The sequence below is a fragment of the Camellia sinensis genome, chromosome 4, assembly GCF_055761805.1.
Source record: "Camellia sinensis isolate YWXY chromosome 4, ASM5576180v1, whole genome shotgun sequence".
Classification (NCBI taxonomy): domain Eukaryota; kingdom Viridiplantae; phylum Streptophyta; class Magnoliopsida; order Ericales; family Theaceae; genus Camellia; species Camellia sinensis.
In genome coordinates this window covers 221,100,767-221,119,995 of record NC_138964.1, presented here as the reverse complement: position 1 = coordinate 221,119,995, position 19,229 = coordinate 221,100,767, and the positions used below count along the sequence as shown (strand labels likewise).

At 34.4% G+C, this 19,229-nt stretch overlaps 2 protein-coding genes and 1 long non-coding RNA gene across 3 annotated transcripts; 1 reads left to right on the top strand and 2 right to left on the bottom strand.

Moving 5' to 3' along the window:
* Window positions 1-2,428: 2,428 nt before the first annotated feature.
* Window positions 2,429-6,138, bottom strand: LOC114316231 (uncharacterized). Its single transcript, XR_003648131.2, has 3 exons — window positions 5,384-6,138; window positions 3,199-3,290; window positions 2,429-3,058 (listed from the first exon to the last, which is right to left on the bottom strand). It is a non-coding gene; the product is annotated as an uncharacterized LOC114316231 (long non-coding RNA).
* Window positions 6,139-8,079: 1,941 nt separating this feature from the next.
* On the top strand, window positions 8,080-11,020 carry KCR1 (beta-ketoacyl reductase 1). Its single transcript, XM_028262903.2, has 3 exons — window positions 8,080-9,036; window positions 9,560-9,629; window positions 10,552-11,020. The coding sequence occupies exons 1-3, from the start codon at window positions 8,399-8,401 to the stop codon at window positions 10,804-10,806; spliced, it is 963 nt and encodes a 320-aa protein (XP_028118704.2). The 5' UTR covers window positions 8,080-8,398; the 3' UTR covers window positions 10,807-11,020.
* Window positions 11,021-13,235: 2,215 nt separating this feature from the next.
* Window positions 13,236-18,903, bottom strand: LOC114316242 (putative membrane protein At3g27390). The gene is made up of 10 exons (XM_028262904.2): window positions 18,294-18,903; window positions 17,271-17,379; window positions 16,986-17,178; window positions 16,758-16,894; window positions 15,993-16,281; window positions 15,290-15,396; window positions 15,040-15,178; window positions 14,739-14,937; window positions 13,893-14,136; window positions 13,236-13,782 (listed from the first exon to the last, which is right to left on the bottom strand). The coding sequence occupies exons 1-10, from the start codon at window positions 18,385-18,387 to the stop codon at window positions 13,518-13,520; spliced, it is 1,776 nt and encodes a 591-aa protein (XP_028118705.2). The 5' UTR covers window positions 18,388-18,903; the 3' UTR covers window positions 13,236-13,517.
* Window positions 18,904-19,229: the final 326 nt, after the last annotated feature.

Here is a 19,229-nt window from a genome sequence, read left to right as displayed (position 1 = left end):
TAAACAAAATACGAGCCTTGGAAAATCGTAGAAACATTTGAAAAACTATTTTGAAAAGAGGGTTTTAAGGTCTAAAATAGTTTGGCCAAAATGGGGTGCAAGGTTTGGGATTAGAGCTTGAATCCAAATTTCTTCGCTGAGAATTCAAAAGATTGCATAGTGTAACTTTCATCATCGGGTGTTTGGAATAAAGCGCCCAAATCTTAAGGGTAGTCAAAAATGGGGTGTCTACAAACATGTAATATTTTCCTACATACATCTCATTTTTGGTAAGTACAAATTTGTCACTTTCAAAAACTAGCCTAAATCCATTTTTACTTAATAGAGATCCGGAGACTAGATTCTTACGAATGTCCAATACATGCAGCACATTGTTGAGAGTGATTTTATTTCCAAATGTCATCTTCAGAATAATCTTTCATTGTCCTTCAACTTTAGAAGTCGAAGAGTTGCCCATAAAAAGTTGTTCGCCGTTGTCCACCATAGAATAAGATGTGAACATCTTTTTGTCGGCACAAATATGGCGAGTAGCACTAGTGTCCACCCACCATTGTTTTGGATTTCCGACAAGATTTGCCTCGAAACCAACTGAGGAAAGATTTATGTCATCTACACCATTGGAAATTTTGTCCACTTCGGTCATATTGGCTTGAGCAAGCTTCTTGCTTGATCTTCATTTGCCTTTGCGTTTGCTTCGGCAATCTTTGGCCTGATGTCTTTCCATAGATATAACATTTTCCATTAAACTTGTACTTTTTAATTTCCCCTCCTTTAGAGCCTTGTGCAGAACTTTCTTCTAAAAAACTTTCGTTTCTTTGCTTTTGGAGCACGTTCCACCACATTTTCCTTAGACTCCATGGGATGCTTACCAGCCCGCTTCGTAGAATTGCGGTTGTCCTCCTCAATCCTCAAATGCAAAATCAATTCCTCTAAGGTTATTTCTCTGCGCTTGTGTTTGAGGTAGTACTTAAATTTCTTCAAGCCTTATGGTAATTTTTCAATTAAGGAAGAAACTTGGAAGGATTCACTCAGAGACATGCCTTCTACATGATTGTGATGCAGAATGAGTTGGAGATCTTGAATTTGACTTATCATAGTCTTAGAATCAACCATCACAAAGTCTAGAAATTTACCTACTACGAATGTCTTCGAGCCAGCATCTTCTATTTTATATTTTTTCTCCAACGACTTCCAAAGTTCTTTTGCCGTTTTAATTGGGCTGTAGACATTTTATAATGTGCTGTCAAGTCCGTCAAGATGTAGTTTCAGCAAAGGAAATCAACATGTTTCCAGGCATCGACCGCAGCAACTACTTGTCGGTCGGCTTCATCCTCGTTCAGAGTAGGACCATTCTCACGAAAGAAATGCGCCAGGTTGAGAGTAGTAAGATAGAACAAACATTTTCTGCTGCCATCTTTTAAAATTAGTTCGTAAGAACTTCTCTGACTTTTCACCATAATTGACTGGCATAGTCACAACAGCAGGAGGGGTTGGAGCTATTGCAACCACCATTCCAGTACTTGTTTCAGCATTAGTTTCAGTAGCTATAAATTCTAAATTATAAAACAAAATTATAATTAGAATTTTATACTACGCAAAAAATTAAACCATAAATACAGAATTTAAATTTTGTAAAAATAAAAGAAACAAGAATTGTAATTTTTATTTCCAATTAATTTGAAAATAAAATTTTATTTAAACAAATTAATTCCACACAGAAAAATATTTCTGTAACACTTCAAAAATTAAAATACTAAAAATAGAATTTTAATTAATGAAAACTCAGAAATTATTTATGAAAACCAAAATTAATTCTGACCGACTTCACAAATAAATATTCTGATTTGTTAATAACTACCAGTATATTACTACTAATTGTCAAAGAAAATAAACAGTATATTACTACTATTTGTTTTTTTCCAACCAGAATGTTACTTTGTATAATCACAGAAAATAATTTCTATAAGAAGAAGAAAGGAAGAAAGAGAAATAAACGAAAAATTCTGTATAAACAGAATAATTCAAGCAGGTATGTCTTAAGATTATTGGAACGATCTTCTGTGTAAAATAATAACTTGAAACAAATCAAACAAATAAAAATAAATTACTTATTGAATTTATTTACCGAACCGAATAATCATAAAAAGATCAAGTCGAGTGTATGACACTCTGTTCTTAAGACAGATTCTCCCCGCTTCGGTGCTTACAAATAAATGGCATCTATCTCCCAAGATACAATGATCTACACAGATTGTAGTAGCACTCCAAACAATCTGTACAGCGAACCAAACCTGTGTTCTATACTCTCAGAATTTTCTCTAAAACTAGTGTGAAGAATATATGTATGCAAGAGAGCAAAACGAAGGCAACAAATGAATTTTCAAAAATCAGAAAGTTGCTAGAAGGCAACAAATGAATTGTCCATAACTCCTCCCTTCTACAAACTTTGGGTGCCCCTTGGGACCCAACCCTAGTGTTGCCACCTAGAACTTATATATACACATAAGTTCTCTTAAGTTTTCAATGTAGAACTACCATTACAAAGCAATCCGCATTTTACTTCTTTAATTGTCTATTTCACGAACCCGAGAACGATGTCAATTTTCCATTCACTCATAAATGATTTTGACGAATCGTTTTCACCATGTGACTTGCCATGCGGCAAAGAACACGTCACCTCTTTGGACCCACCATAAAAAACGTGTGGGACCCACTCAAATTTGAGCTCAAAGTTGACCTAAAATAAGCCTATAAAAACCATAAATTCCAACATAAAGTACAAAATCATAAAAATTACAATGACATACACCATTGCCTTCAAATGATTTTCAATCCTTTTAAGCCTTCGACCATAGTTATCATTTTCATTTTCCATCCTTTCAAGTCTTTGACGATATTCATCATTTTTATTTTCTATTCCATGAAGCTTCGCCCTTAGATCGTTAAATTCTTCTACTGTTATAGCATCACAAGCTCTAGTGTTGGAACGGATTGTGGACGTAACTTCTTCATCATCTTCATCTACGAACTTAAAATAATTGCAATGGCCAGTGTTACTCTACAATGCATGACAATCAATTAGTCGAATAAGACAAATTAATTTGTAACTACTAAAGGATTAATTTTTACAATATATACATATTTTAATGGGCATACAAAGAACAAACGCCCTTGATTTTCATGCTCATTGGTTCTTACAATATATATGGCAGTTGTTCTTCCACAATTGCACAGTCTTGGTTTTAATCTTATGTTGCTATTGTTTGTAGAAGAAGAAGCCATTTTTTAATCTGCATACACAATACAAACAATCTCACAACTAAGGATCACAACCCCATTTTTTGAAAATTGATAAAGACATGTATAGCATATCACACATATCCTCACATTATAGCATATGATTCTTTAATTTAAGTGGAAGTTTAAGAAGCCTAACATTCCAATTTAAGAGAAAATGAATAAAAAAAAATTTTAAAAAAAAAAGAGAGAGGAAGAATAAAAAGAGCTCAATGTTATTGTAACTTAAATTTGTTTTAGTTACTGTGTCAAAACATTTAGCACCAACTCTCATGTTTCTTTGTCCAAGTTACATTAAAAACCAATAAGGATTTTTAATCCAAATGGGCTAAAAAGGGTGAGGTTTTGCTCAAAAAACAAAATCAAAATAAAAGAACAAACGACAGTAAAAAAGAAGAAAAAAAAATGGTAATGGTACACAAACCAAAACTTTTATACAAAATTTTCATACAAAATGATGTCACTCCTTGTGATCATTTAATTTCCAGTTAAAACACCCACCATTGCCTTCGTAGTTTTGTAATGCAAATCTTCCATATATATATACATACAGAGGTTTTGTCAATTATAACCTTTTAGAAGCCACCATTCTGAGAGCTATTCAAGTTTCATGGTAATGGAAAACATAATACAAATTAATTAGAAATGCATTCCAATCAATACAATTGGTTCAATCTGTTAGAAATGATTTGGAAAAAATCTAGGTATATAACAGAATTTTTCCTAACTTTGGTCTATTATTTAGGTGGGACCCGTACGCGAAATTTGGCGGGTCCAAGTGATAACGCGTTTTATGCCACATTGTGATTCACGTGGTATATTTGGTTACTCAAAACCATTATCGAGTGAATGGGAAATTGAAGCCAAAGTGTGCTCCATGGAAATAGAGTTTTGGTGGAAAATCCTTAAAGGTTTGAAAAATGGCTTGTCCCACATTGATTTGGTGAGAAGTTTTGAGTGGGTTTATAAGGCATGGGATTGGAACTTGGGGTGTGCCCCAAGGGGTACCCAAGTTTTGTAGAGAGGGAGGTTATGGGCAAAATAGGCTAGACCTATTGGACCAAAAATCACCACACACGCGAGTGCGCCGCCACCGTCCGTCCCGTTCAGCTGGGCTTGTCCGGCCCAATTTTGGTTGGAAATAAAATTCAAATTTTTGGTTTGCACCTCTTCAGAAATTCTGCACAGTTTCGGATCTGTCCTAACCAAATCTGTTCAAATTCAAATCCACCCAAAACAAGTTTTTGAATTGTTTGAAATTCAAACCAAACAATGCCTATAGATTTTGTATCTGTTTAATTTAAATTGAACAGGTATTGTACCTGTTTAATTTAAAATTAGCAGCCACCAAGCCACCACTTCACCTATATAAATAGGTAATCCCTCATTTGGTTTTTTACAATAATTTTCGTACTTCTCCTCTGCTAAAATTCTCTGCATTTTGCTGCATATATTTTCTGTGAGAAAGAGTGTAAACACTTAATGTGTTCGTTGGGCAAACAATTTGTAGTGCTGCTATTGTTTGCTGTTGATCATTTCATCCTGGGAGACAGACGTCCACGTTCTGAAAATACCGTGGAGAGGACGAATCTGTCTTAAGGACACAGTGTCGAACACTGGACTTGATCAGAATATTATTCAAGAAATTAATCAAGTAAGTTGGTTATTTATTTTCTGTTTTATTTATTTATTTAAATCAGATTTTGATTTTGTTTTTGTAACAAAATAAAAATCAATTTTTATTTATTTTATTTTATTTTCCTGGTTTGATTTTTATAATCAAACAATTCTCTTATTTTTCTTTTATTTCTTATATATTCTGTTTGTTGTTAAGTATGCAACAGAATGAATTTTACAAATACAGTAAAGATTGTCCAACACAATCTAGTATGCAATTGACAATATAACCATGGTTAAGCAAGAACAACTAAGAACATAATGGCACTACTACAAGCTAACAAAGACTAAAACCACAAAAACTACAGCACTTTGGAAGTACACATATTAGAAGTAGAACACAGACATCAATAGAGAAATGTTGACACTAGAAAAGAGCAAGAGAGGCAAACATGAGACAGTAACCAACCTGACAATCACTTGTTGAAAGAAATCACCCACCACCAACACACCAATCTCTGAAAATGCATCTTCCTCCAGCAAGCAATGTAAAAAAAAAATAAAAAAATTATTAAGAAACAGAGGTGGGGAAAATAAACTCTCAAAAAAATGAAAGAAATGAATCAGAACAAATTGTAAATAGAAAAAATTATAAACAGCTTCCCAAACCCCAAACCAAATATTCAAAACAAACCCATGATTTATGCCACAAAAAACCCTCAAAAAGACTCTAGTCAAAACCCACAAAAAACTGAATCAAAATTACTTGAATAAGATATTCCAATCTTATCCCCCCAAACAAACAAAAACACAATCAAGAAACACACACAGAGAGAGAGAGAGAGAGAGAGAGAGAGAGAGAGAGAGAGAGAGAGAGAGAGAGAGAGAGAGAGAGAGCTTGCCTGTGTAAGGAGAAAGAAGGAAAGACGTCGGTCGGTTGGGTTTCAGGAGCTTCTTGCCGTCGTCGGGAGTGAGTCGTCGATGAAGATGGGTTGCCAGTGAGGGTGGGTTCGATGGAGGAGAAGGGGGCTGAGTGAGAGTGAATTCCAAAACTCTGTGTATAACCTGCATAGCTTTTGGCTGGAAAATTTCTATTTCAATTTGTTTCAAAAAAATTTATTTTTATTTTTTTATAGCCGTTGGATCTAGACTGGCTGATCTTAGCTGTTGCACAGAGGAAGTGAGGGAGAGGCTTCAAGGAGGGTAACTGAACTCTTAAATAAGTTGTTACATAATTGTTTTTTATTGCGTAAATATTTTATAATTTTAAAATTCAAATCAGAGATAGAATTGTTTTGTTCATACGCATTTAAATATTTTACACAAATAAAAATATATATGTTCTCTCTCTTTTTTTTTCTCTCTTTTTCTGGAGGGGGTAAAAAGATAAGAATTTCTAGTAAAGTTGGTTCGTATATATTAAGGATGGCCATAGGGCGGATTTGTCATTCCCCGCCGACAAACTCTACCCCCATCCCTACTACGAGTGGAATTTTTCAACCCCACCCCTACTTCCGTGGCTATCCGATCACATTTCAAATAGTCAAAAAAATTAAAAACTATTTAAATTCTTAACACACTAAATAATTTTTTTATTTTCATATATATAAATAGTAAAACTTTTAAGATTACTATTTATTTATATTTAAATAAAATCATAGACTTTTAATATTATTTTCTTATATCTAATTATATTATATATATATATATATATATATTATTTATTTATATATTATTAATTATATCGGGTCAGGTTTGGACCGGAGAAAGCGATCCCCGCCCCCCGCTCCCGCTCCCGGCCCCGCCCCACCCCCATTACGGATGACCAAAGCATAATCTACCCCCGCCCCACATAAGTGTTGGGGCAGGTAAAATCCGTCCCATTCAGATGGTATGAGCGGACCTCCGTGGATCGGATTTAAATGGTCATCCCAAATAAATACTTCAATTTCTAAATTGGGCTGAATGAGGTTAAATTGGGCTTCATAAATATCAAGCAGACTGTTTTTCGGGCTTTGGTTCATCACACCCTTCTTGATCCACCTCGTAAACTTGTAAACAGGAAGGGAAAAGTAATGATGGACACATCCTATTGATTAGATTAATTTACTGATAATTTTTTAAAATTTTATGAATTTACCCATTATTTGGTAATATGAGACTTTTTAAATATATTTTATATTTATGAAATAATCATTTAATATTAATAATAATGCAAAGTAATTTATCAAAGTAATAAATAGTAGAAACATTAAAATTTTTATTTGTGAGTTTTGATTATTTATTAATTTTCTTGTATCTTAAGTGGGTGTTTGTTTGGCGGGATACAACCAACCCCTTAACTTTTGGAGAGCCTATATTTTGGGTTGTTTTAAGAATGTGGTTAAAAATTAATTTTTTGACTCTTTTTTTTTTTAAAAAAAAATATGTAAAAAAGTAGAGAAGTGATATGATCAAAAAAAAAACTAAAAAATAAAAAAAAGAACTTTTAACCAGCTTGTCAATCAAAAATAAAAATAACAATAAAATAAATTCGATATTAGTGTTAAATAAAACAATATTCATTTTAGTGTTAGGTAAATTTTGAGCATTGCTATGCAATTTGCAAATTATACAATATTTGTTGGCCATGCAAATTATCCAATGAGTAATACTATATAAACAAAACAAAACAAAACAAAAATAAAATCAACATAATTGTCCAATGAGTAATATTTTATAAACTGAAAACCATACATAATTTTATTACGGAAATGATGTGGTAGTTTTATCAAAAGCAAAAGTCCATCAATGTGATTTGTATTTTTAGAAGGCCATTATCACATCAATTTTTACATAAAATTCTCTATAAATTTTATGTTTGTGAATCATTTTCTTTTTCTAATAACAATTTGTTTGGCATAATTTTTGAAAAACTACTGATAAATAAACAAAAATTGACACAAAATGATTTGTAAAAAACTATGTGACTTAACATAGACTTTTCGCTTTAAAACAAGCAGATCCTAACAAGTGTTCTATGAATATTATTTAACGTTGAGATTGAAATATATATATATATATATATATAAAAATAAAAAATAAAAAAGAGCATGTTTTTATAATTTAAAGACAAAAAAATTATTTATAATTGCAAAAAAGAAAAATAAAAGAAAGAAAGCGAAGAAAAGAGCAAGCCTTGACGGAGACATACAAGAAGTTGCCTTTGGCAAATATTAGCTCATCTACTTCAACCAACACATGCCAAGCCTAGCCCAGCCTCAAACATTTAGCCATGTCATTAATTGCTCAACCGTTTCTTCCTAACTATCATCCTCCTTCTTCAACTCCATGAGCTCTCTCTGTTCTTCAAAGCTATAAAACTCTCTCCAGCTCCCCCATCCCCGCCTGCAGGAGATCTAGATTCACAAATCCTCTCCGGGCTTTCCAATCTAATCCCCAAAAACCAAAACCCATTTCTCAGAGAACTCAAACACTCTGCATCATGGAGATCTGTTCCATGGCGCAACTCAAATCTCAACCCCTCTGCCTCCTTCTACTACTAGCTCTCGGTTCTTTATCACTTCTGAAGTGTTCTTTAGCTTTTCTCAAATGGGTCTACGTTAATTTCCTCAGACCTCCCAAGAATCTGAAGAAATACGGGTCCTGGGCACTCGTTACGGGACCCACCGACGGTATTGGCAAGGGTTTCGCCTTCGAATTGGCTCGTAAAGGTCTGAATTTGATTCTCGTTGGTCGAAATCCCGAGAAACTCAAGGAGGTTTCGGAGTCGATCGGAGCCAAATTCGGGAAAACCCAGGTCAAGACTCTGGTTGTTGATTTCTCTGGAGATTTGAACGAAGGGGTTAATCGGATTCGTGAAACCATTGAAGGTCTGGATGTTGGAGTTCTGATCAATAATGTTGGAGTTTCCTATCCTTATGCTAGGTTTTTCCATGAGGTGGACGAGCAATTGTTGGCTGATTTGATTAAAATCAATGTTGAAGGGACTACTAAGGTTACACAAGCGGTTTTGCCTGGGATGATTAAGAGGAAGAGAGGTGCGATTGTTAATATTGGTTCTGGTGCCGCCATTGTCATCCCTTCTGATCCACTTTATGCTGTATATGCAGCCACCAAAGCGTATGCATCTCATCTGTTTGTTTTTTTCGTTAATTTGAAGTAATGAGTGAATGCTTGCTGGTAGTTTCATACTTGTGGGTGTTTTGATTAGGGTTGTAAAAGAAAATTGAAGCTCTCTCTATGCTTATGGAGTTGTTTAGTTACTCAGAAAGCATGAAAATCAGCTAGACTGGTTGTATGAGACCAAATCGAGCTGATCCTACTGGTTCTCAACAAATCAAAAACAACACGGATATTGGTTTTTCTCTTTTTCATACTCTTTTCCCTATCCTCAGCAATCAAATGATTTATGAAGTCTCATAGATGGGGTTTATGGATGTGATTTAACATGGTACATAGAACATTAAATTTGTAGTTTGGGTTATTGATGTTTGTTTACTTGTAATCATCCACTGAGAGATCAGTTTTTGTTTTTGCTTGTGTTTGTTTTGTGGGAAAAGTTATTTTTCTAAGTATACAAATATAAATTGGTTTTCATAATTTGGAATGCTGAATGGATGAGATTGGTGGTTTTACTTTGCAGATACATTGATCAATTCTCAAGGTGCCTTTATGTGGAGTACAAGAAGAATGGGATCGATGTGCAGTGTCAGGTATGCTTGTTTTTTGGAACCCCCTTCTTGCTACATTGCCTTTCCTAGTTCATGTTACTTTCGGACAATATGTCGCTAAGATTTATTGAAGAAATTCTACTTTGTTCTTACTCTCCATTGTTCAAATGCCCAACAATTGGATCTGTGTATAATTCAGTATTGCAGTTTAACTTGGTTCTAAAATTTTCTAATCTTATTTGAAGTCATAAAGTAACTTAGCAAGTATATAGAACATTAAAAAATTGTCAAGTCATGGATACATTTTTATTATGCTTCTATGACTTGATTAAGAAAGTTCTATGGTATAAATCTTCTTTTAAGATTTGTCTCTGTAAGATAACCGTTTTTATATTGTGATGGTGATAGAAAGCAGAACTTGTTTTCCTGTTCTTCTCCATAGTCAATGCATTGGCTACTTGTTATGAAACTAATTTTTACCTGCCAAAGAAAAAAAAAAATACTATCCTCTTTTAATTTTCTGTTGAACTTGGTTATGTGCTCTGAAATGATCTGTTTATTATGATTCTTATGATCGGTCCACATTATTCTTTTGGAAACTAATATTTTAATTCACAAAACAAGAAGGAAAAAAATGAGAAGAAAACAATTTATACAGAGCCAATCTTGAAAGCTGCCCTTTCTTTTTCCATGTCAGTGAGAACCACGTAGTTCACCTTGTTGGATTGCTTTATGTGTCTTTCCCCGCAGACTTTCTTTCTCAGTTTATATGTGATTTTACACATGTCAAGAATTGCAAGGTTCTTATTTGAATCATGGATTTGCTAGAAAACACAAGAACTATAGTTTTTTAGTGGTTTTGAGGAACCATTTAAAACAAGGACTTAAACCGGGAGGCTTATATACGTGTATGAATTTGGTTTCATATCCTTTTATACAGTCTAATGAGTTCTTTTCAATATAGGTGCCCTTGTACGTGGCAACGAAGATGGCCTCGATCAGAAGGTCCTCCTTCTTTGTTCCATCGACAGATGGTTATGCTAAGGCTGCAATGCGCTGGATAGGCTATGAACCACGTTGCACTCCTTACTGGCCCCATACTGTTCTGTGGGCGCTGGCCCACTCTTTGCCTGAGTCCGTTGTTGATGCTTGGCGTCTAAGGTTCTGCCTTGCAATCCGAAAGAAGGGACAACTCAAAGACTCTAGGAAGAAGGAATAGACAAGCATTCTTCTCTCCTTCTGTTTATCTACTTCCCTTTTTATTATTTGATATCTGTCTCAGAATCAGAAGTTGCGAAGATTTGGACTAGTAGGATAGGCTGTTTGGGAGGTTAATTTGATTCCAAAACGTAGACTCTTTTGTGCCATAATGCTTCAATTTATATCGTTTCATGTGCTCTGTCAATTTTAATCTAATGTGTTGTTCTTTACAATTTCAAGTTTTTGGGGTTGCAGTACTGAACCATTTAATCTTTTCTTTATTTTGATTATGTGACTTCAGAATGTGACCGTAAAATGTATTAGAATTTGCAACCTGACTACCCCCAGCTTGTTTGTTTGAAACTATCAAAATACTCAAAATTAACCCGCTAAATTTGAGGTCATGCGGATTGAAGGGAAGTTAAGAAATTGTCAGTCTGGCAAAGACAGCTTGATTAAGATGATTTTTTTTTTTCAAACCCCCACACACTCTAACTTAGCATTTTTTGCGCTGATGATCAAGCAACCAAACCTACCACGTGTTTGACAAAATGCCCAACACACAAATTGCTCTAAACATTTTGGTTTAACAACTCATGCAGGCAATGTAATGTTAAATGTTGAGACAATGTTGTGGGGGTGGGGAGTGAGACAAAAACATCAGATATCAAGGAAGTCAAATGTTGTTTGAGTGACGAAATGATTAATAGGTAAAACAAAAAAAACCTTATTTATTTAATTAATTTATTGGCTATCAAATTTCTTGATACGTGTTGTTTTGAAAAATTGATAAAAAGTTGATTTTTTGGCTTTTTTGGTGTCTTTTTTGGCAAAAAACTAAGTTGTTTTGGGTAAAAAAGTTGGCTCTTTTGGCTATAAAAAAACTAAAAAGCCAAAAAAATTGACTTTTTACCATTGTTCTCAAAATGGCCGAAGGATACTAGTTGAGTGCATCTGACTCTTCTATCTTAAAAATACATAATTTCATGATTTAATTTTTAATTGAAAAAAAAAAGATTGTCCAGTTACGAGTAATGCAATATAAGAAGAAAAATGTTAAAAATATTATATTAAAATGTATAAAATGTGTATAAAATATGTAGAATATTTATTGAAATTATATATAATTTATTGTATTTTTTATTCACTGTCATTAGAAAAATCTATATAAAAATTGACACCTTCCTTGAAACCAAAGAATGATATGTTGCAATTTTTATTTATTATTTCTTTTATGAACAACTATCAGAGACTAACGTTCTTATTAAAATACTCATGAGTTTTGTATGGCACAGAGCCACATTCTCTATACCCAAAATTTTCTGTCTTTTTTTTTCAATACTCTTATGGCATGTTTGATTGGAAGGATTAAAGCATAGGATTGGGATTATTAATCCGTGGGCCCAATCATCCTATGTTTGTTTTGACATTTTAGTTTAGGATTATTAATCCAATGGATAATTAATCCAACAAATTTGTAGGATTATTAGTAATGGGGTAGGGGTGGGATAACTAATACCACACTAATTTAATAGGATTATTAATACCTCACTATTAGTGTTGTGAATCAAACATAGCCTTAGGGCATGTTTGATTGGGTGGATTAGAGCATGGGATTAGGATTATTAATCCGTGGGCCCAATTATCTCATGTTTGTTTTAACATTTTGGTTTAGGATTATTAATCCAATGGATAATTAATCCAACAAATTTGTAGGATTATTAGTAATGGGGTAGGGGTGGGATTATTAATCCAATGGATATTAATCCAATTGGATAGTGAATCCTACACTAATTTACTAGGATTATTAATACTTCACTATTAGTCTTTTGAATCAAACATGACCTTAGGGCATGTTTAATTGGGTGGATTAGAGCATGGGATTGGGATTATTAATCCGTGGGTCCAATCATCCTACGTTTGTTTTGACATTTTGGTTTAGGACTATTAATCCAATGGATAATTAATCCAACAAATTTGTAGGATTATTAGTAATGAGGTAGGGGTGGGATAGTTAATACCACACTAATTTGATTGGATTATTAATACCTCACTATTAGTATTGTGAATCAAACATGGCCTTAACCTAACCATATGATCATATAAAAATTTTGAAACGTGAAAATCTTGAGCCAATACTCTTAGCCTAACCATATGATCATATGAAAATTTTGAAACACAAAAATCTAGAGCCATGAGTAACTAAAAGTGCATTGGAGTAGAGAGATTTAAAACAAGAACATCACATTCACATACCCCATCTAGCTGGCCATAGTATGAACTATATAAAAACAACTATACACCCATTTGGAACATGCATACAAAAACAAAAAATATCCTGCAAAAAAATAAATTATTTCACCAATGTCAACCATAATTGAAGCTCATCACTTGCACCAAACCAAAAAAAAATAAAAAATGTTCCATGCCATGTACCAAATGCAAAAATTGAACAACCGAGGGAGAAAAAAATAAAATTCGACATCTAATTTGATGTCATGGTTTCTTTAGGAATACAAATCAAATAAAAAAAAAAGAAATACATGATACCTAATCCAAACTAATTTTTTGGTTCCAAGAAATGGGAAAACACGAGTATTTTCTACAGTCAAATGATAAAGCAATCATGTGAAAGCTTGTAATATGAACAAATGTAGCAATCAATCAACAAGTGATACAGATATATTACAATTGAAAGAACGTACGTTACATGTTTCAACATCTCAACCGTCAGACATTTTCCACCTCTCTTCTTTCACTAACAGATTGAGACTCTAGACGATAAGACCCTCGGTTGCTTGTTCTGCTTCTAAATGATCTCTGGCTAAATATCCGAGCAAACGTACTCCTAGACCTTGGAAAATTTTGCCGCCCATTAGATGTCGATTTGATGCCATTTTTCTTGGCAAGTTCTTCAGACATCATCTTAATACTATCCTCAAAACGACGCCTGAACGTTGGATACCTAGAGATCGACTTCGTAATTCCTCGAAGTCTTCAAGGAAATTTTTTTTAAAAAGAAAAAAGTAAAAAAAAGAAGCTATTAGGTAAGGGAAATGAAGAAGCTCCGTTTTAATAAGTAGAATGAATTTTTTTTATTACTACCTTCGAGCAAGCGCGTCAAGTTCAGCTCGCTTACGCTCAGATTCAGGTGGCGGGCCAATATTTGGATTTTTCATCCTTTCGGGATCCCCACTGAACATAACCAATTTGCCTAGGTAGTCCTCTTCAGCCTCAAACAGGTTCTCCGCTTTGATTTGGTCTTTGATGATCAGAAGCGGCTGAAAAAACCAATCGAAGAAGACATCTTTGGGTCGGTTTGTGCTGGTTATCTCAGTTACATTGTCATCTGCATTGACCAAAAATAAGTTTGTATAATCACTGCTTCGTGTATTGTGGTTCTGAATAACTATATCGGGATATGTATCAGCTTCGGCAATACGGTCATAGCTGATATTGGATAGTATTAGCCAATATATCAGTAAGGCCAAGTTTGGCTACTACAAAATAATCCATCTTTTTATCTTTTTTCCATCACATCACCTCTCTACTTTTCTGCACATCTTTTCGTAAAAAGACAAAAAGTGCACTTATTTAGGTCATCCCAAACAACCCCTAAATATTGATATCGGAAGTCTAAAATCACAATTTGTATTGGCAACACTTAGAACCCTCTGTTGCCTGCTCAATTGTGGCTTAGGAGGAGAAAAAGTGATGCTAGGAGGAGAATTGGGATGCATATTAGTATCGGCAATACAATCATATATCAGCCCATATCAAACACTATCAACCGGTATATCGGTGAAGCCGGTATATCGGCAAATATCGATATTGGAAGTCCAAAATCACAATACATATCGGCTGATATTTAAAACCTTCTTCTGCCTACTCAATTGTGGCCTAGAAGGCTGACAAAGTGATGCTAGGAGGAGAAGTGTTAATTTCACTTACTTAACAATATACCGGCAGAGTTAGCTTTTGCAGAACGTAATAATGTCTGGAGGAAGACATAAGCTGGTAAGCCGATGCTTATGACTATGCCACTGTCTTTAAAAGACTTAGCATCTTCGATGTCCTTAAGGGTTATTAGTCCTTGAGAAACCATTAGTTCCCCTTGTTGTTGACACTCTTTAAAAAAGCTATCGAGTAACTGCAGCATTCAAGTATTCAGTTTGATTAGCTCCCAAGACAGTGACATGAGTACAAAGCGGTGAACTCATTCGAGATGTCAAATGGAAAAGTAACAAAATACCTCGAGTGCCTTCAACTCAACCATAGGATACTGCATAGACGCTGTGCGAGAGGGAGGATTTCGGAAAGAGTCGGGCCTCGAGAAAGAAACTGCTCGAGAACTGGTTTCAGACGACACAACATTCTTTTGATACTGAGGCCTGTTTAAAAAAATCAGAAATTCAGGAAAATAAAAAATAAAAAAGATTTGATAAAACGAAACAGGTGGTCCTCCTACATATGAAACATGGAATTAGAGTGGTGATTAGAACCTGGGAAAGCAGGATCCTTCAGGCATGTCAAGAACATCATTGCTGTACTCATCATAAATGGACAAGGAAGCGACAATATAGCAAAGCCCGAACCATAAAGAGGACTCCTGCAATCCATTACCAAAAGCAATAAATTAAAAAGCAGTTTGAGATCCATATTAGAAGAAAGATGGGTTTAAAGCATCTAATATGGCATATTAGAAGAAAGATGGATTTAAAAAGCAGCTCAAGATTAAATGGAATATGGCACAGTCACATGGGTGTTAATATTGCATGCGCAGAGTGTCGTGTTTTGCCATTCTTTAAAATTGGTATGTCAGCATATCTGTGTTTTGTGTCTGTGTTCGTGCTTCTTACCCTGAAAGTTAGTTTAAGATGCATGTGTTGGTTTGCCTGTGTCTACAAGAATCAAGATGACATATGGTGTATTCACCCAAAAAAAAGATGACATGTGGTGCACGTACATGAGCATCTTCGTTACGTGGTTCATGTCAGATAAAAATACTAGGCGGCCAGCATTGAAAACTAGGAAACCATTACTTAAAAGGTGTTTGAAAGCTAGACAAACACAAAACTAGTCCATTTTGTATTAATAGTTGACCATGCCTAATTCATCATTTTTGATGAATTTAGACAGTTATTGAACCCTGCTTACCAATGGTTCTGAATAAAAAAATGTAGAAGTAAAGGTAATTAATTAAACCTGATATACAACCACTGCTGCATAAGCACCTAAGAAGATACTCGATAGCATGGAGCCCAATACAGCCCCGGCAACAGCCAAGGGCCAGAGTAGGATCGCCAGACCAGCGAACGGTACACAAATGGTCTCCAAGAAGGGGCCTTCCCGACCAATACAGTCATGAAACAGGCGGTGCCACCCTTTGAACAACATGTAAGGGCTTTTGCAAATGGCGATGAGTGAGATCACTGGAAAGTCAACCAAGAAACCAAGAAGCCCAAGTAGAAAAGCACCGGGAAGATAGAGCAATCTGCAAAATATTTAGCAAAAATGGTTCTGTTAAACAAAAGTACAACTACCGACCAAACCAATGTAGTACAAAGGCAAGCATATGGACACGGGATTTTAAATTTCAAATCTGTCTTCACTCATTGTTTGCCTCCATCTTTTAGCTTAATCACAACAGAAGTACAACTTTCCCTTGACAAGTACAATATTACTTATAAGTAAAAAGTACCAATTGTGATATAGTAATTTATAACTACAAAAAGGAAAAGAATAATTCAAAAAAAAAAAAAAAGCTTTTATGGACCATGGTTGTAACGCCCCACGCAGCCTATTGGCCTAGCAACTTGAATTGGGGTGGATCTACCAACACTGGCCTGTTTCGTTCATTAGCAGGATTTTGATACTATGAGAAAAAAGGATTTTACTTCAGGTTTTATAGGCTGAAACAAATCAACGTTGTCAAAAAAAAGTTCCAAACGTTAATCACAAAAAACATACCTAATCTCAAAATATTTTACGTCTCCGGGCCCTTGATGCTGTAGGTCATCCATAGCGGAGAAGTAGGAATGGAAACATACATCCCAAACATCCCTGACGACAGTAAAGCTCTCTTTGACAGTATCCACGGTTCCATCCTGCAGAACCATGAATGGAAAATTTATGTTACGAAGGCGACCAAGAACATAGAAAACTAGAAACATTAATAGTTAGGACATTTAAACTTACATAAAGACAGTGGAAGAATTCATTGGTCTTCCCTTCACCAACAGCTTTAAAAGTGGCAAACATCGGAGCAAGAAGGCCATATGCTGCACCGCTAACGATACTTCCAAGAATGCCAAAGATTGGCCACAAAATCAGTATAGGAGAAATGAATAAGCAGATTACAATCTTCAAGAGTGGCACAAACCGCTTAGCTCTGGCATTAAAATGAGAAAGAAATTACTACAAGTTAGACAAGATAACAGGGTGAATGAAAGATATCTGGATGTGGAAGGCCCAACAACGCACCTTAAAATGGAATAGTTTGTCCAGATAATGTGTACAGGCCAGAGACCCAAAATTATACCAGAGTTTCCAATTCCCATAATAAGGCATATCAACGGGCAGAGAATGATACCTGAAATAAAACATTGGTATAAGCCCTAATCACATTTATCCAGAATTACAGTTATCCCTCAGAAAACATTTCCTAAGTTTACCCAGTACTTGGTGCTTCCTAAAGTGATGCATTCACATTTCACAGACTCAATACTAATGAATATAACCTATTACAGTATATAGACAATGCCTCACCTTCAAACAGAAAATTTGAACACCCTTTCTAATATGTACCTTTATTTTGCTTTATATGGATAGAACTAACTGTCGCATTTGGTAATTAATTCCCAGTTTAATGGCGAGTTAAGAACCATCTGTACTATCTACACTAATATGTAAGGCCCACGACCAAGTTGGTGAATCTTTGTAATTTCCAAAAATGCTCACAACAGCAATTATGCCATACAAAATTGCTTCAGTTTTTTTATTTTATTTTCCCTAAAAATCTCTCAATTGCTTTGGTTGTAGATTTCATAGCACATATCGGGACAACCACTAGTTGGCATAATAGGAACCATTTTGTCCAAAGCAATACAAGAGCCAGTGGATACATATACAACCTCAAGCCACAAAGTCGATTGAAATAAATAATGGATACTAAGGCTGTGTTTGGATTTCGGATTTGGAGATGGATTTGAGGAGTGCAAGAAAAAACAAACGGAAATTGACATAAATTGAGCTGATATTTCCTTCACATTTCACCTCACTTTTCCTTTCCATACCCGAATCCCTTTCAAAAACCAAGATCCAAACACAACCTAAAGAATTCAAACTGTATTCCAGCCCAATATATCATTGATTATTATAAGAAGAAAGATACAAATAGTGGATTAAATGAACTTGTTCCTAACCACAGCAGAGTACGAGGAAAGAAGATAACCCACAGCAGAACAAGGAAGAAGCAAAAAAACAAGTGATGAATCGAAACTGTACCTTTGATAAAACCCAGAATAAGAAGTCCAATAAAGTAAGGCAAGAAACATATGAAATTCCACAAAGAAGCCCGAAACCCACTTGGAGGCTCCATAGCTTTTCAAGTTTCCCCAGATCTCCCTCCACGCTTCTCTACAAACCCAACTCAGAACCCACCTCAAATCTCTGCAATTCTACACAAATCTCAAAGTTCTTCCCTCTCAAGCCCTAAAATCCAAGAACCAAGGTGGGTCTTCTCTATCTTTTTCTCTCTTTATCTCTTTGCTTAAAAAAAAAAATGGAGTCTTTTGAAAATCGAGCCTGGGCTTGCTTAGGATTAGAAATCAGCAAAAGGTTGGTTGTGATAGCCTCGGATTGAGGGGCAGAGGGCAGAGCAGTTAGCTTCAAAGGTTTTGGAAGTAATGGGTACTCTTGGAGCTAGCTTGTCTTCTTTCTCACTTTTTAATCATTATCACTTGCCTTAAATGAATAAAAAAGAAAAAAAAATTGAAGCAAAGCTTATGATTCCACTCTGGAACATTGAACCAAAGCAATCAAGAGACAAATCAATTTATCTGTGAACAGTTGAATTACCCGAAAATTATTAGATACTTTCTACATGATGTGATATGTGATATGTTATTTTTAGATTATTAAATAATTTGTAATAGTAATCACTTTAGTTAGAGTTTTTTAAAAATATTTTTTAGAAAATTTTAATTTCTTATTTTTTGTGTTATTTCGTTTTTATTAATTTTTTTAATATTTTAAATAATTTTTTTAAATTTTTAGATTTATCTAACATAAATATACTTAAAAAATAAAAAAAAAATTGTGAATTTTTTTAAAAAATTCACTAAATATCAAAAATACAAAAAAAAAAACGAAAATTCAGTACATTTTTATGTATTTATTAATTTTTAAAATATTTTTTTATAATTGTTTTATTTTTTAGAT

Coding starts and splice junctions, on each gene's coding strand:
- KCR1 (XM_028262903.2), top strand. CDS start 8,399: ATGGAGATCTGTTCCATGGCGCAACTCAAATCTCAACCCCTCTGCCTC. Junction 9,037..9,559: donor GTATATGCAGCCACCAAAGC/GTATGCATCTCA, acceptor TTTACTTTGCAG/ATACATTGATCAATTCTCAA. Junction 9,630..10,551: donor GGATCGATGTGCAGTGTCAG/GTATGCTTGTTT, acceptor TTTTCAATATAG/GTGCCCTTGTACGTGGCAAC.
- LOC114316242 (XM_028262904.2), bottom strand. CDS start 18,387: ATGGAGCCTCCAAGTGGGTTTCGGGCTTCTTTGTGGAATTTCATATGT. Junction 16,282..16,757: donor GTAAAATATTTTGAGATTAG/GTATGTTTTTTG, acceptor AATATTTTGCAG/ATTGCTCTATCTTCCCGGTG. Junction 14,938..15,039: donor TTGAGTTGAAGGCACTCGAG/GTATTTTGTTAC, acceptor TGAATGCTGCAG/TTACTCGATAGCTTTTTTAA.